The sequence below is a fragment of the Hyalella azteca genome, unplaced genomic scaffold (assembly GCF_000764305.2).
Source record: "Hyalella azteca isolate HAZT.00-mixed unplaced genomic scaffold, Hazt_2.0.2 contig6096, whole genome shotgun sequence".
NCBI lineage: Eukaryota > Metazoa > Arthropoda > Malacostraca > Amphipoda > Hyalellidae > Hyalella > Hyalella azteca.
Genome location: NW_025936265.1, coordinates 1 through 13,563, shown reverse-complemented (window position 1 = coordinate 13,563; position 13,563 = coordinate 1). Strand labels below are relative to the sequence as shown.

The window sequence follows — 13,563 nt, the reverse complement described above, 5'->3', positions numbered from 1 at the left end:
CAGCCTTCAGTAGTTAGCATCGCGGCGTCAGGCTCAGGCAGTGATCCCGTTGCTTGCATTGGCTCCACGAAGACTGAAGTATATCAAACTCTGAAGCAATTAAACTCGAGTCAAGACCGAAAATATCAGATCAGTCTTGGACGATGCGTGCCCTCAACGCCCTGGTTGTGGTGCTCCTCAGCGTACACCTTGTTTCTGCTCAGCAATTTGGTGAGAACAAATTTTTAATCTTTGGCGTAGTTGCGAACAAATTTATTTCGTCGATTGCTTATGCAAATAAGCGACGTAAAAAATTAAGGATAGAAAACTGTATTTGATCATGGATATCAAAACTAAAAAAATTATGTTTGCATTTTTTTCTTGAACACAAAATATATCAGACACTAAATGATGTTGAACAATATTAATGTTTTGTGAATGTATATCTTATACTTTTGTGCGAGATGGTGAATAACAATGCGGTCATAAGAATTGTTTATAATAGTCACGGACTAAAACTGCATGTGTAAAATTTATCGACTTCACTTTATTTAAGAAGTGGATGAAAAATATTGAATAGCACGAGTGAGGATAAGTATTGGAATCTTTTAAGTAAACGGATACTGTTAGGTAAATGAACGTTTGTATCATCTATTTTGTCTACTTGAAAAATATGTTCTCCCAGTTAATTGTACATGTCTTCAGAAATCTTCTTTTGCCAATGGTTGACAAACAAATTTTAACTGTATTTTTTTCATGGTTTGCAAAATATCTATCACTCAATTATCATCTATTAGCAGTATAACAGGTAATTAAAAATTTGTTTCAATATAAGGATTGAAAATTTTCTGATATGCGGTAAAAAACTAATGAATTTGAAAAATAATAAAAAATATTTGCAGTTTCTAAAGAATTTATTTCTAGGAAACGTTGAATTAAAGACACGATAACTTTCAATAACTCTAGATGGCGATTCTTAATACCTTTTCTATATAAGATAATTAGTCGTTCAAATCGTCGCACGAAAAAAGAAATATTTTTAGCGCATTTTCTCATTTATGGAAAAATGCACTATTGTGCTCGCCATGTCCGTCTGTCCGTCCGTCCGTCCGTCTGTCCGTCCGTAACTTCACGTTTTCGTCGACGAGAAAAGGCGCGCTCTGTCACTCACTGCAGTGAGTACTGAGGTATATTTTTTTAAATAATCGGTAATAATTCTAGATTTTGTTATTAGCACCCCAGACGTTACTGCATGTGGCGCTTTTTCTTAACAAGATCCATTATTCTGAGATATTGATTCGTGTTCATAAAATTTATTGCAGCTAGTCTATCTGTAGCGTTCAACAGATACAAATCACATCGAGAATTCCTATACGCGTGACAAGTGATCTTGAAATTGAAGATTATTTCTAAGTGATCATAGAAGCAACATATGATTATTGTTATTAATATTCTTTGAATAGTTTACAAGCGTTTGCAGGTGCAAGTTTGTTAAAAAAGAGGTATTTGAAATAATTTTATGATGTCATATCATCATCATCTGAGTTATCAAGTCATCGTAGGACATCTGAAGTAATGTTCTGAACAAATAGGATCTCTGGATGCGTACTGGATCCTTCTAAGGTGCAACCTATCAAATGCGCATTATTGCGAATGTCTCTGCCTTTTCGTGTTTTTTATTTACACATTTTACAAAAGTAGATCAAACCTAATATGTTTAACTGCAACTTTTGATGAAACAGACATGGGTTTAATTTACAGAAATTTGCGATTTTGGAAATGAGATTTATTGTGAGTGGATAAGTTTATTCATTTTCAAATTTACGCTATTATTGAACCAAAGTTCTCTAGCTCATCGCCTAAAGTAAAGCCATTACTGAACCAAGATCTCTAGCTCATCGCCTATATATAAGCCATTACTGAACCAAAATTCTCTTGCTCGTCGCCTAAAAACTGGAATTGGATATCAGCGCTCAAAACTGGGATTATTTTTTATCCGTCCAAAAAATATCATTCAATGAAAAAAAGACCAAAGCACAACTGCCCACACCAGCCAGTTTTTGTGGCTGCTATTCCAACTATAACCCTCCTCCCCCACCAATTTCTTCTAAAATGTTTGGAAATAACGCCGGAGGTCACAGCTTACGTCGCTCGAAGTGTCCTTGAATTTAAGGGTTTTTTAAACAGCAGCCGCATCCTGTAACCTATCGAGGCAAACTCGTCTGTTCATGGGAAATTTTAGATATCTTAAGGTAACCCATTGAAGATAGAAGTAGATTTTATCCTATATTTATCCAATGAATATTAGGTTAATTTTGCCTATAAAGTGCACAACAAAAGTTTTCTTTCTAGCTTGGAGACTAATCACTTGAATTATGAATACATAATTGATGCATATTGATGAATATTGTATTATGAACAAAATATACGTAAATGTTCGCGTTTTGAACGCAGAGCTTCCCTTGAGCTAACTCGTATTAAGTTAAAGCTGTGTGGTTAGTACAAAATTCTGAAAATCGTTTCCAAAACCTCCGTATTGCCATTTATTTATTTCCAAAAATATACGAGTCAAATCAATATAGTTTTGTTATTAGAGTTTTTTCGATTGATGTTTCGATTTATAAGTCAAAATTCTAAGTCAGACATAAAACCTAAGAAATACCTAACATTAAATCGAAAAACAGGACTCGCGGAACAATGAGTCATAGAAGACACGAAAAGAATAAAATCTAAGAAAAAACTCTGAAACATAAAAGCCTAGCGATTCACTATTTAAGAGGATATCAGCTAAACGCATTATTGAGACACAGCTTTCGTTTGAAGATATGTAGAGATCCCAAAATTCTCAAATCCGAACAGCTAGAAGTGGAACCGAGTATCCTGAAATCACTCTCAGATACAGCATGGAGGCGCAGGGAAGAATGAGGAGGCTTGCCGAGAAGCAAGTTCGAACGATAGCTCCTGCCGCGGTGTTCAAAGGCCATACTTTCAAAACTCGCTAAGTGAACGTAAGTACCTACGCTCTATTATCTTATCTATGATTGGTGGATTTTGCTTGAAAGGCCGTCAATAATTGACTGATGAACTTACGATCTCATAACTTTTTTTGAAAGTATAGGGCCAGAAACTTGGATGTAGAAGTTACGTGACGTCATTCCAACGTACGCAGATGCGCAGCGCGCACAACTTTACTCATAGACCAGGTTTGATTGCGTCCGGGCAGGAATAACGTCGATATACCTGGTGAAAGAACTAATTTTGAAATTATTTACCAACAAAACATAGAAATTAATATTCGGGAAATATTTCATTAACAAAATCTTTAGTTCTTTGGACATAGTTTCAGATGCACTACCAAAAATAGGGCAATGTGCAATAAATAGTTTTCTACTATCGCATTCAGTCGCAGTTTCAGAAAATTTGTTAGAGAAGAAACGTCTGATTTTATCAAGCACAATTTTTTGTCTGACTTGGAATTTTGATTTATAAAATGATTGTATTCATTTTTAGATTGTCGACTGATGATGGAGCTGGACTCCGAAATGTTCTCAATATCGATATGTTAAATTTACTTGGCGTTTTCTTTGCTTTTAAATTCTTCCATATTCGTATGGTTTTAAAGGAACTAGTTAACAATCTACGTAAAAGATTAAAATGATCATCACAATAGACTTGTATAGTTTTTGGTCAAATTATTGTTGTTTCTATTGATAAATACTGTCTACAGTAGAAGCTGTCTACAGTAGAATAAAGAAAATTAGAAGTGTTAGAAGTGTTCTAAAGTGTTAGAAGAATTAACTTCATATATACCCCGGAAGGAAGTTATCATCGTTGTAATAGAAACTTATCCAGTCAAGTTGATAATTATTTATTTGCCAGATTTGGAGTTCGAATTAAATTCCGATCAATTCATCCATCAGCTAATGAATACTCAATAATAAATTCACCTAATTTAAACACGAATTTTTGCACCATGTCCCGACCTTATTGATGCCAAACTATCACAGTTGCACAAAGTTCGCGTCCGAAGGCTTAAATTAATGTGAGTTTTGGACAATAAATGCGAAAAAATTAGCCTGCTTCAGATTTTTTTCTTTGCCATGAAGTCGACAGCTTCAGTATTTTTATTTTACATTTTTGAATTATTATAAGCCTCTCGCCTTTCTTCAAGTCCAGGCGGTCACACCCTGTTGAAGACATTATATTTTGGTCAGATTAGCCACGGTCGCACTCAGGAAAACCAGTGAAACTTCGTCCACATTACCCTTACTTCTGTCATGTGTCTGTGCTCGTCAGAAGTCCTATGGGATTTCGCGCTCCTAGGGGGATTGTTCCTGAGCGCCCCACCGCTGAGCTCGCGGTGTCTGACTGCAGGTCTCAGCTGTGGACTTGTGGGGTTAAGTTATTATGTAGGTAGGATTCCTTACGTTTCCCTTCTCTGTCTCTCTCGTGTGGGCGGCCAACGTCCTGTGTAAGCGACCTCTTGTTCGAATGCGTTAGTTTCTGTTGCTTTTCACCTGTCCCTCCTTGTCATAATAGCGGTTTCAGCGTTATTAGGCCGTAGGCCTGTCGCCGATTTTTAACATTGCAGAACATTCACAGCATTTTGCGGTCTCGAACTCGCAACTCACTGCTACAATTCTGCTATGCTTAACCGCCCGGCCTCCTTGCCGATTCTGACCAGAAACTGGCGCACAGAGCTGGGATCGAACCCGCGCCTCTCTACGCCAATCTTGGTACTCTGAACTTTAACCACTGGGCCACCCTGTCATATCATCTCTTTGAGATGCTAACGCTGCTTCTTTCGAGCCAGCTTCAGCGAGATGGACAATTGAGACCTTCCGCCCCTTGTGGGTGATGAATAATTGAGACCTTCCACCTCTTTGGTGATGTTCATCCTAACTTTCGGTGCGAGATAACTAAATAGCTGAAGCGCTATACATTTGGCCACTAAACTAACTAAACTCGTTCACATTACGATGCAGTTTTCCCCCTCGTATGGGTCATTCTGACCAAGTTTGGCCCGGCAATAAGACGTATCAGTGCTACGTTTGCTCTCTGCTCGTGCTGTGTGCAAAGAAATATTTCACGATTCAGACAATGGGACCCGTACATTTTTCTGGGTTCTGACCTAAATGACCCACGAGAGCAGTAGTTGGCAGCATTGGCAAGTACTCCAAATGAATATATATCTAGGAGGAATAGGAGCATAATTCAGATCTGACAGAAAATCTTAGATTTTACAGGCATCAAAATTCATGCGAAGCTAGCCACAAAGGCGCAAATCAAGGACACAACAAACAGGTTTCTGCCACATTTGGAGGTCACACAAAAAGTGCTGAGCCCGGGATGAGACTGACAAAGATTGATTAGTTAATTTATGACTATAATCATCTTATTTAATTCTAATTAATTGAAGACTTTCGAATACCATCAATCGAATGTCCAGTGAAATCGATGACTCCCAACATTACCATCCATCACAAAGAACATGAAATGAAAAAAATGCTTTAGATTGGAAAAAGATGTTATTTACCACACAATTTTCAATTAAACTCACATCCACACGCTCATTACTTTAATAGAAAATTTGCACCTCATGATCAAATTTGGGTTTAAAAAGGGAAGGAATAGACGACGAGACGTTTCCTATCGTCTCATATATCTTAAAGTTGGAGAATCGGAGTGATTACTCCACCAATTTTACGTTATGTTCAGGTTCAGGTTCAAGATACCGGTATTCATTACTTATCGTTTTGTCAGGTGGTTTGCCGAGTGGCACTTGATTGGCACGTGAATAAGGTTCTCTTTTGGACAGGTTCCGGCAAAATATAGTACAAAGAGAGGGTTTTAATGAAACACTGATACATTTCATATTAAATTGAGAAATTCAAGTTCACATCCTACGTTAACAAAAATCTCTAGTACATGAAAAATGTAATCCGCAAAAAATCAAAGTCCCAAAATCTATCAGTTAAATCATCATTTAAATCATTTAATATTACCGGGGAAAGTGTGTGATCCGTGTGAGGGGTCCATCCACATTACTGTAATAGACTTTTTCTTCAATACCGTCACTTTGCTCAGTGCTGGGTCTCCTGTATAAATTGTCGACCTTATTCTCCCACACTGAGCAGGTGAGCATATAAGCGTAGGGCAATATTTGTTGTGTATTTGTGTAGCGTAGGATAAAACTATGGTGTTGGTATTTATGATTGATAAATTTGAACTAACTGAAGATAAATCAATTTAAATGCATAGTTATTAATTTAGGCTTGTTTCTTGCGCAGGTCAAGGGCCATACTTTCAAAAAAAGTTAAGAGATCGTAAGTTCATCATCCAATCATTGACGGCCTTTCAAGCAAAATCCACCAATCATAGACAAGAAAATAGAGCGTAAGTACTTACGTTCACTTAGCGAGTTTTGAAAGTATGGCCCCAGATCTTTAGGACCGAACCTTGTCCCACGAGTTCACATACTAGTTTAAATACTAATTTATATTCACGTATCCACTCGCATCAACTTACCTTTTTATATTCACTTTGTACTATTGTCAATAATATTCCCTTGTATCCTACATACTTTAAGTCTGTAACGTTAACTGTAGTTTATAAATCCAACCTGCCTACTTGAATTTGATTTGCATACCCCTAAATATAATTTCGAACCGACGTTCCCTGACAATCCGTTGCAGTTCCAATGCGTATGACAGTTGTCAACGACCGTAACTCGCGCACCCGTTCACGGTCGTGTGTTCAGGCGACCGTACCGCGGCTGCCACCGCGCATTGCAGCCGTATTTCAAGTGGCCGTACTGCAGCTGTATCGCGCGTCTCTCTTCACAGTTGCTCTTTCTTCATAGCTGTCGTATCTCGTTGATATAGATGCCACACGGCCAGTCTGGCCGTAGGTTGTTTTACAACGACCGTACTTCAGAATAGTGGCGTAGTCTTCATCGTCGATGATGTTACTTCGGCTCAATGCGGTGCTTCGGCGGTTGAAGATGAATGCAATCGTACCGATTTTTCTTGATGGAAATCGTGACCGTATCGTACTGATGATTCTTGGTGTAGAGCTCGAAACTTAGATCTTCTGATGAAAATAGTGACCGTACTATTGATGACCGGTATATGATAATTCTTGATCTTGAACGTGCTCACCGGACTCTTGGCTGCTTCGATATAAGTCTGGTTTTTTCGCGATCGTCAATGTTCAAAAACGGTAACACCGCGGCCTCACGGCCGCAGCCGTTACGTCCGCTAACTGCAGACCGTACGTGCGCGATGGTCAACTCCTTAGAACCAACAACCCTTGGCGCGAATTCTCAGGTCCTTATATACGCTAGAGTCGCCCACAGTTAAGCCTATTCCCTCGAAACCGACGCCACATTCCTTCGAATGGAATGTCCCTCGCGCTGAGCGCCAACGTTTCAATGTAAACAACCTTTCCCACGGTCTCGAAACAACGGTGCCGCATCTTAGCATTCTTAACATCTATGCATAATACATGTTCAATATTACCTACTGTCAATATTACCTACTTTTTTCACTCACAAAATGTAGGTACCGACTCAACACCTGCAAGACTTTCATGACTTTTTATGTATTATGATGATACATTTTATTGACACACGATCGACTGCTCTGAAGTGTTGATGAAAAGTGATTACTTTAAATTAAATGAATAAGAGAATGAATACTTTTATATAAAAACACAAATATAGAAAAAATATAACTCAGTACTCACTGCAGTGAGTGACAGAGAGCGAATTTTCTCGTCGACGAAAACTTGAGGTCACGGACAGACGGACGGATAGACAGACAGACAGACGGACGGACGGACATGGCGAGCACAATAGTGCATTTTTTCCATAAATGAGAAACTGCGCTAAAAAACAATACATTTCAATGCTGCGATAGGCTGGTTAACGAATAATATAGGAACGAAAGCTTGTTAATGAAATCAGAAACTAATTTTGTCTCTTTGTCATCAGATTGAAGAAAAATTCGTTAATTTTACCCGGTCGGCAATGGGTATTACTCTATATTATTGAAAAAATAATACCTCCGTGTTACGTGCCTCACCGATGAGAACATGGTTCACCGTTCATCTAATAACTTAGAACAGCGTTTAGTAAATGTTTTTATTCAATAATGTAAGGAATAAATAAATGAATTTTTGGCAACAATTTCATTCCTCGAATGGCGTCGGCTGCCGCCTTTCAAAGCACTCAAATTAGACTCCCAATTGCTATAGAAAAGAGACACTCGGTACGTCATCGAAAACATCTTAACAGAGTTCAAATATTGATTGCAATATTTAATTAATGTTCAATAGTTATTTCAAATGATGAAGTACTATTTATGTACCTATTTTCTAACATTGTGTGTAATTTCCGATGTTCATTGCATGTTGGTTGACCCGCAGTCACGCTGGTGAAGCAATGCCACGAGCAGTTCCTGGACCGCTTCAACGAATGCTTAATTAGCGCCGTGAAGCGCGTGCAGCCCACTCTCGTCAAAGGTGGGTGAAAAAATTGGCGGCAGGCTATAAGGCCTATATATAAAAAACGTTGAAAACACTATTATCAATATTATTATTACTATTATTAATGTAATTATTATCATATTATTATTATCATTATTATTTTAATATCAAACCTTTGAAATATTGGGTGTCCGGAAGTCTTGGGTCCGCGAAACCGTATGCATTGTTATGATCTTTTGTCAGTTAAATCGGGTAGCATAAAACTATTGTTTATTTTAATAACTGAAAGATCTGACAAGTATCAGATTCATCTACATTCAGTGGAAATCCTTTACCTATTTACAGGAAAATATTTCTAGATCATTGTTCAGATATGTCCGATAAGTACGAGTGAAGACCAAGTCACAGAGCCTTGTTTAACCAGGCAACCCGGAGCTGAATGTGCCCAGCTTAGACCCCCTACGCCTGGGCGACTTCTCGTTTGTTCAAACTGAAGGCCCCGTCACGGTCAACGCCTTCTACTCCGATACCCTCGTGTACGGCGTGCCCAAGTTCGACATCAAGTACCTCGAGTGAGTGTCGCATGTACCTCGAGTGAGTAGCGCAAGTACCTCGAGTGAGTAGCGTAGTACCTCGAGTGAGTAGCGCTCGGTTGAAGATGACTGTGACCGTACCGCTTCTTCTTGATGGAAATTGTGACCGTATCGTACTGATGACCGTAACGATGATAACTCCCGGTGTAGAACTCGAACTTAAATCTTCTGATGACGTGCGTTATAATCGTTGGCCCTCTCGCATTGTCTCACCGCTGAGTCGCAGCCGTAGTGATGATGTTGATTTTCTTGACGTGCTCACTGGACTCTTGGCTGCTTCGATAAGTCCAGATTTCTCACGACCGTCAATGCTCGAAAACGGTAACACCGGCGGCCTCACGGCCGCGGCCGTTAAATACAGTCTGCTGACTGCAGACCGTGCATGCGTGACGGTCACCTCCGTAAAACCAGCAACCCTTGGCGCCAATTTTGAGGTCCTTATATAGGGAGCCGTCGCGCACAGTTAAGCCTATACCCTTGAAGTGACGCCGCGACGGTTGTAAGTTCCACAAGGTCAGCACCTTTGATATTCTCGCCATTTCAAACTATAAACAAACCCTCGGTCTCACGATCTCGAGAACAATATAGCACCTTATGCAGGCTTTACACAGTTTCAACCCAAATTCCTGTAGCCTTCTCAACATTTCACTCTTAGTCTCTAACTTCCAATAACTTTCTTAACTCAAGTTATTAATTATTTCACCATCAAACCACGTTCTATACAGCATAATATAATTTTAAGTCAGAATTACCGACGCTCTAATCATGTGATGCATTTGTGCACATGCAAATGCGAAAAGAAGAATCAATGAATTACGCTTGCCACAAAAATAGGACTGACCAACCTTAAATTACCAAGAGTAACTGTAAAAGTGATTAACTTGCCACGGTTATCTTGACCCTATCTCGACAGACGGTCCAGCTACATGTTCACAAATTACTCTGTTCTATGTCTTCCAGCCTGAACGTGCAGAACGGCTCCATGCACTTTGGGATCACCCTCCCATCCATGACCGTCCGGGGGAAGTACAAGATCGGAGGTCGTGTCTTCGAGCTCCCCATTGAGGGAGAGGGTGATAGGGGGACACTTTACAGTAAGTTGAGGGAGAGGAGCGGGGGGACACTTTACAGTAAGCATCGAAGCAAATTATTCTTCATAACTCAAAGTGGTTGTTTATTTTTTAACTTGTTCCCTGTCACTGTCGTGAACCATTCTAATTTTTTTGTCGTTGCCCGGTGCTAAATGCGGTTTCTACGGTTATCAAAAATCAGGTGTAGCGTCAGGAAGTGAGGATACCAGTGAGGCATTGTAGTGGGGATTGTCTCAGATTTAGGGAAGCGTCATGAGCTGTTACCAAGGCCAGCTGACTGAACTGACGCTCCACATTGTCATCACTTAGTTCATTGTTAAGACTTATTTCATTGTAACACCATTGCTCAATAATGTATTGCAATATGTTGTACAAGTATTGTTGATGATATTCAAGTTGGAATAAATTTATCTCAATTCATTCAAGCTTATCCATACGAGGTATATAATTTGCAGTAATTCATGTGTGATTACTAATGATCATATTCATGAGTTGATATGAAGATTTGAATTCTTCAGGTAAAATAGATTTTTATAAATAATTTTCTGACATTAACCTGGTGGGTGAGAATAAGTTTTGGAGCGAATGCCCAGCCTCAGATACAATAACTATACTCAGCCTCAGAGCTAGAAGCCGCGGACTACGCTGGAACACCGTAAACCAGACTAATGAAACATTGGTTCAAGATAGTAAAGCCGTAGTTTTTCAGCCAATATTTTAGCATGCTCATTCATAAGCAGGCAGTTCTGCATACGGCCTCGCGAACTCCGGCCTAACCTCTTTTGGCCTAATCTGTTCATGTTGTCCTTACTCACAACGTTCTTGCAGCCAATGACTGGCCATACCTGCTCACTGGCTCCACCTCTCTAACCACCTGCAGCCAATGAGATAAGATTAGGTCTGCTCAGGTTTGATTTGGGTATAGAATTGTAGCGACGTGAGTAGGTTAGGCCAGAAAATGTTAAGCCGGAATCGATCGATTAAGATCATTAAGCCAATGAAGTAAGACCATGCTTAACTTAGAATGCTGAAGCAGTGGATGTGGACATAAAGCACATGGGCTTTGAAAACTTGAACTCAAAGGCTGCTATGCCCTCTAGCGTCCTTACCCACAGAAAGGAATATGAACGAAAGTGTGAAGTTAGGCATAACTGCCCTCCGGCATGCTCCTCATTCACCTGAAGTAATTAATTTGGTCCAATTTATTTGCCAATATTTAAAGGGATGGAATATTTAATCGCAATCATGTGTGCAATTAAATTCATGCGAAATAATTCAAGTAATAATTCATTTGTGGTCACCCATTCAATAGAATTTTGAATAGTTTTTGTTATAAGATTTTGTGTAAAATATACAATGCGTTTTGTGCACAGCCGGCATCTCTGTTGAGGGTATCGGCGAAGTCAGGCCCCACGCAGGCTTCTTGCGCATAGGCAACATTAAGCTGGACTTCGATTTCAAAACCATGGTTACCAAGATGGAGAACCTCTTCCCTAACAACCGAGTTATGGGTGAGTGAAATGCATTAAATTTCGCATGCCTTACCTGCACGAGCTTTATGTTATGCGAAATCCAAAAAGGTATTAATTTATTTAGCTTCATTCACTTTTGATAAATGCAATATGAATTTAGTGACAGTTGCATTAAAATGAATAAAAATGTAATCATTGCAAGTCTTTAAGTTTTGTTGATACAATAATTTCCAAATATATTACTTTTCTAATATTTGTAAAAATTTAAAAAATTTTTATTTTGAGTTATGTATATGATCCGACACTTCTTGAACAACTGCATGACATGATAGATAATTTCAAATTGGAACTATTCCTCACAGCAGATATCATAATACAAAATAAAAACTACCAATCGTTCGCAGGTGACACTGTCCACCACTTCCTGAACAACAACTACCAAACGGTGGCCGACGAAGTCCGGCCTGAAGTGTCGCGCCAGCTCGGCAATTTCTTCGTTGAGTTCTTCAACCGTATCCTGACGAAGGTGCCAGCCGCAGTGCCACGCGGTGCCAGCATCAACACCAACGACAAGCACAGAAAGAAGACCCTTCAGGATTTGGCACTCCGCCGCATTTCTTCTGCATCGAGAAACTGAATGCATAAAATTATGATTGAAGAATGATCCTTGAGATTCACCCGAATTTAATGAGTATTTTGAAAATTTAGTTAGCAAATTTGGAAATAATTGCTGCGAATTATGACCTCCAGGTTTCTAAGGACCGCAAATTTTGACCTCTGAAACCTTGTCCATTGATAATTGTTATCTTGTACACGTGATTCATAGCTGCCATATGTATGGGCAGTTGCCCAATAACGTACGCATTCTGTAATCGGCACTTAAACAATGCTTATAAAATACTTGGTTTCAAAACCTTCAACAGAACATTAAAAAATTCGTAATAACTAAAATTATCTTATAAATTTGGATTTGCCCGATCAGAACTGATCATTCACACAATAATTTAATGCCGGTCGAAAAGGACGCTAGGGCTTGTGTCTCGAATTAAAAGTAAAAGATTTCAAGGTTTTTCACTGAAAATAAAACCTTTTAAATATTTCGGATAACCTGTACGCGATAGATTTCTTCTAAATAATAGGACAGGCAGTTTTATTGCTGCAGAAGTATCACCGCCTGGACGATGCATTAATTTAGCTCCCTAAGTCCTTGAGCCAAAACACATTTCTTAAAAATACAAATAAGAGTCGCTCATGATGGAGAATTTCAATAACGTTATAGTCTGAAGCTCAAATAAGAATCATTCAAATTTTTAAACAAATTGTTTTTAGTTCTAAAGGATTTCCTGAGGTCTCTTCATATTTACGTAGTTTGTAGTAGTTATTTAGCACTGTTAGTTTGAGTGTCCGTTTGTTGATCATTTCTGTTTTACGGACAATTATATCACTTGTTACGTGTTTACGTATTATGATCAAATTCAAGTAGAACTATTATATTGTCAATAGTATGTCAATTCAAGGCCAGCAAGCCTTTGTTCTTCAGTTGTATACCAGATTCCACCCAAATACAGTTCCCCAAACCTCTAGTCTCGTAGCTGCCCATCTTCCTCCTTATATAGCTGGGACTTAGAAGTCACACGACTAGCAAACGTAACATCACTCGTCAAGAGTTTTGAGTTTAATTTAGCTTTGCATTTGAGTGACTCTATCTTTAAATCCCTGCACCGAGAGCATTATTCTAAAGCTGTGGGTCTCTTTGATGACGATGAGTGGCGTCTTTCTATTGCGAGAAATGTAATCAAGATGCAGATGCAATCCCAATCCGATTATTATAGTTTGAGTTATTTGTACAGTTTCACATGAATTTCCAAATGGAACTGTGTTTAGAGACATTATTATAAATTGGTATACAGTCAGCTCGTTGTATGACTCGTGTCATATTTC

General features: G+C 38.9%; 1 protein-coding gene across 1 annotated transcript; it reads left to right on the top strand.

Moving 5' to 3' along the window:
- Positions 1-13,205, top strand: LOC108671853 (protein takeout). The gene is made up of 6 exons (XM_018159448.2): positions 1-210; positions 8,407-8,502; positions 8,891-9,038; positions 10,020-10,153; positions 11,524-11,661; positions 12,027-13,205. Exons 1-6 carry the CDS (start codon positions 144-146, stop codon positions 12,257-12,259), a joined length of 816 nt encoding a protein of 271 aa, XP_018014937.1. The 5' UTR covers positions 1-143; the 3' UTR covers positions 12,260-13,205.
- The last annotated feature ends 358 nt before the right edge of the window (positions 13,206-13,563 follow it).

Excerpts from the sequence above, each read along its gene's own strand:
- LOC108671853 (XM_018159448.2), top strand. The coding sequence starts at position 144 with ATGCGTGCCCTCAACGCCCTGGTTGTGGTGCTCCTCAGCGTACACCTT. Across the intron at positions 9,039-10,019 it reads TTCGACATCAAGTACCTCGA|CCTGAACGTGCAGAACGGCT; the intron begins GTGAGTGTCGCA and ends TATGTCTTCCAG. Across the intron at positions 10,154-11,523 it reads TGATAGGGGGACACTTTACA|CCGGCATCTCTGTTGAGGGT; the intron begins GTAAGTTGAGGG and ends TTTTGTGCACAG.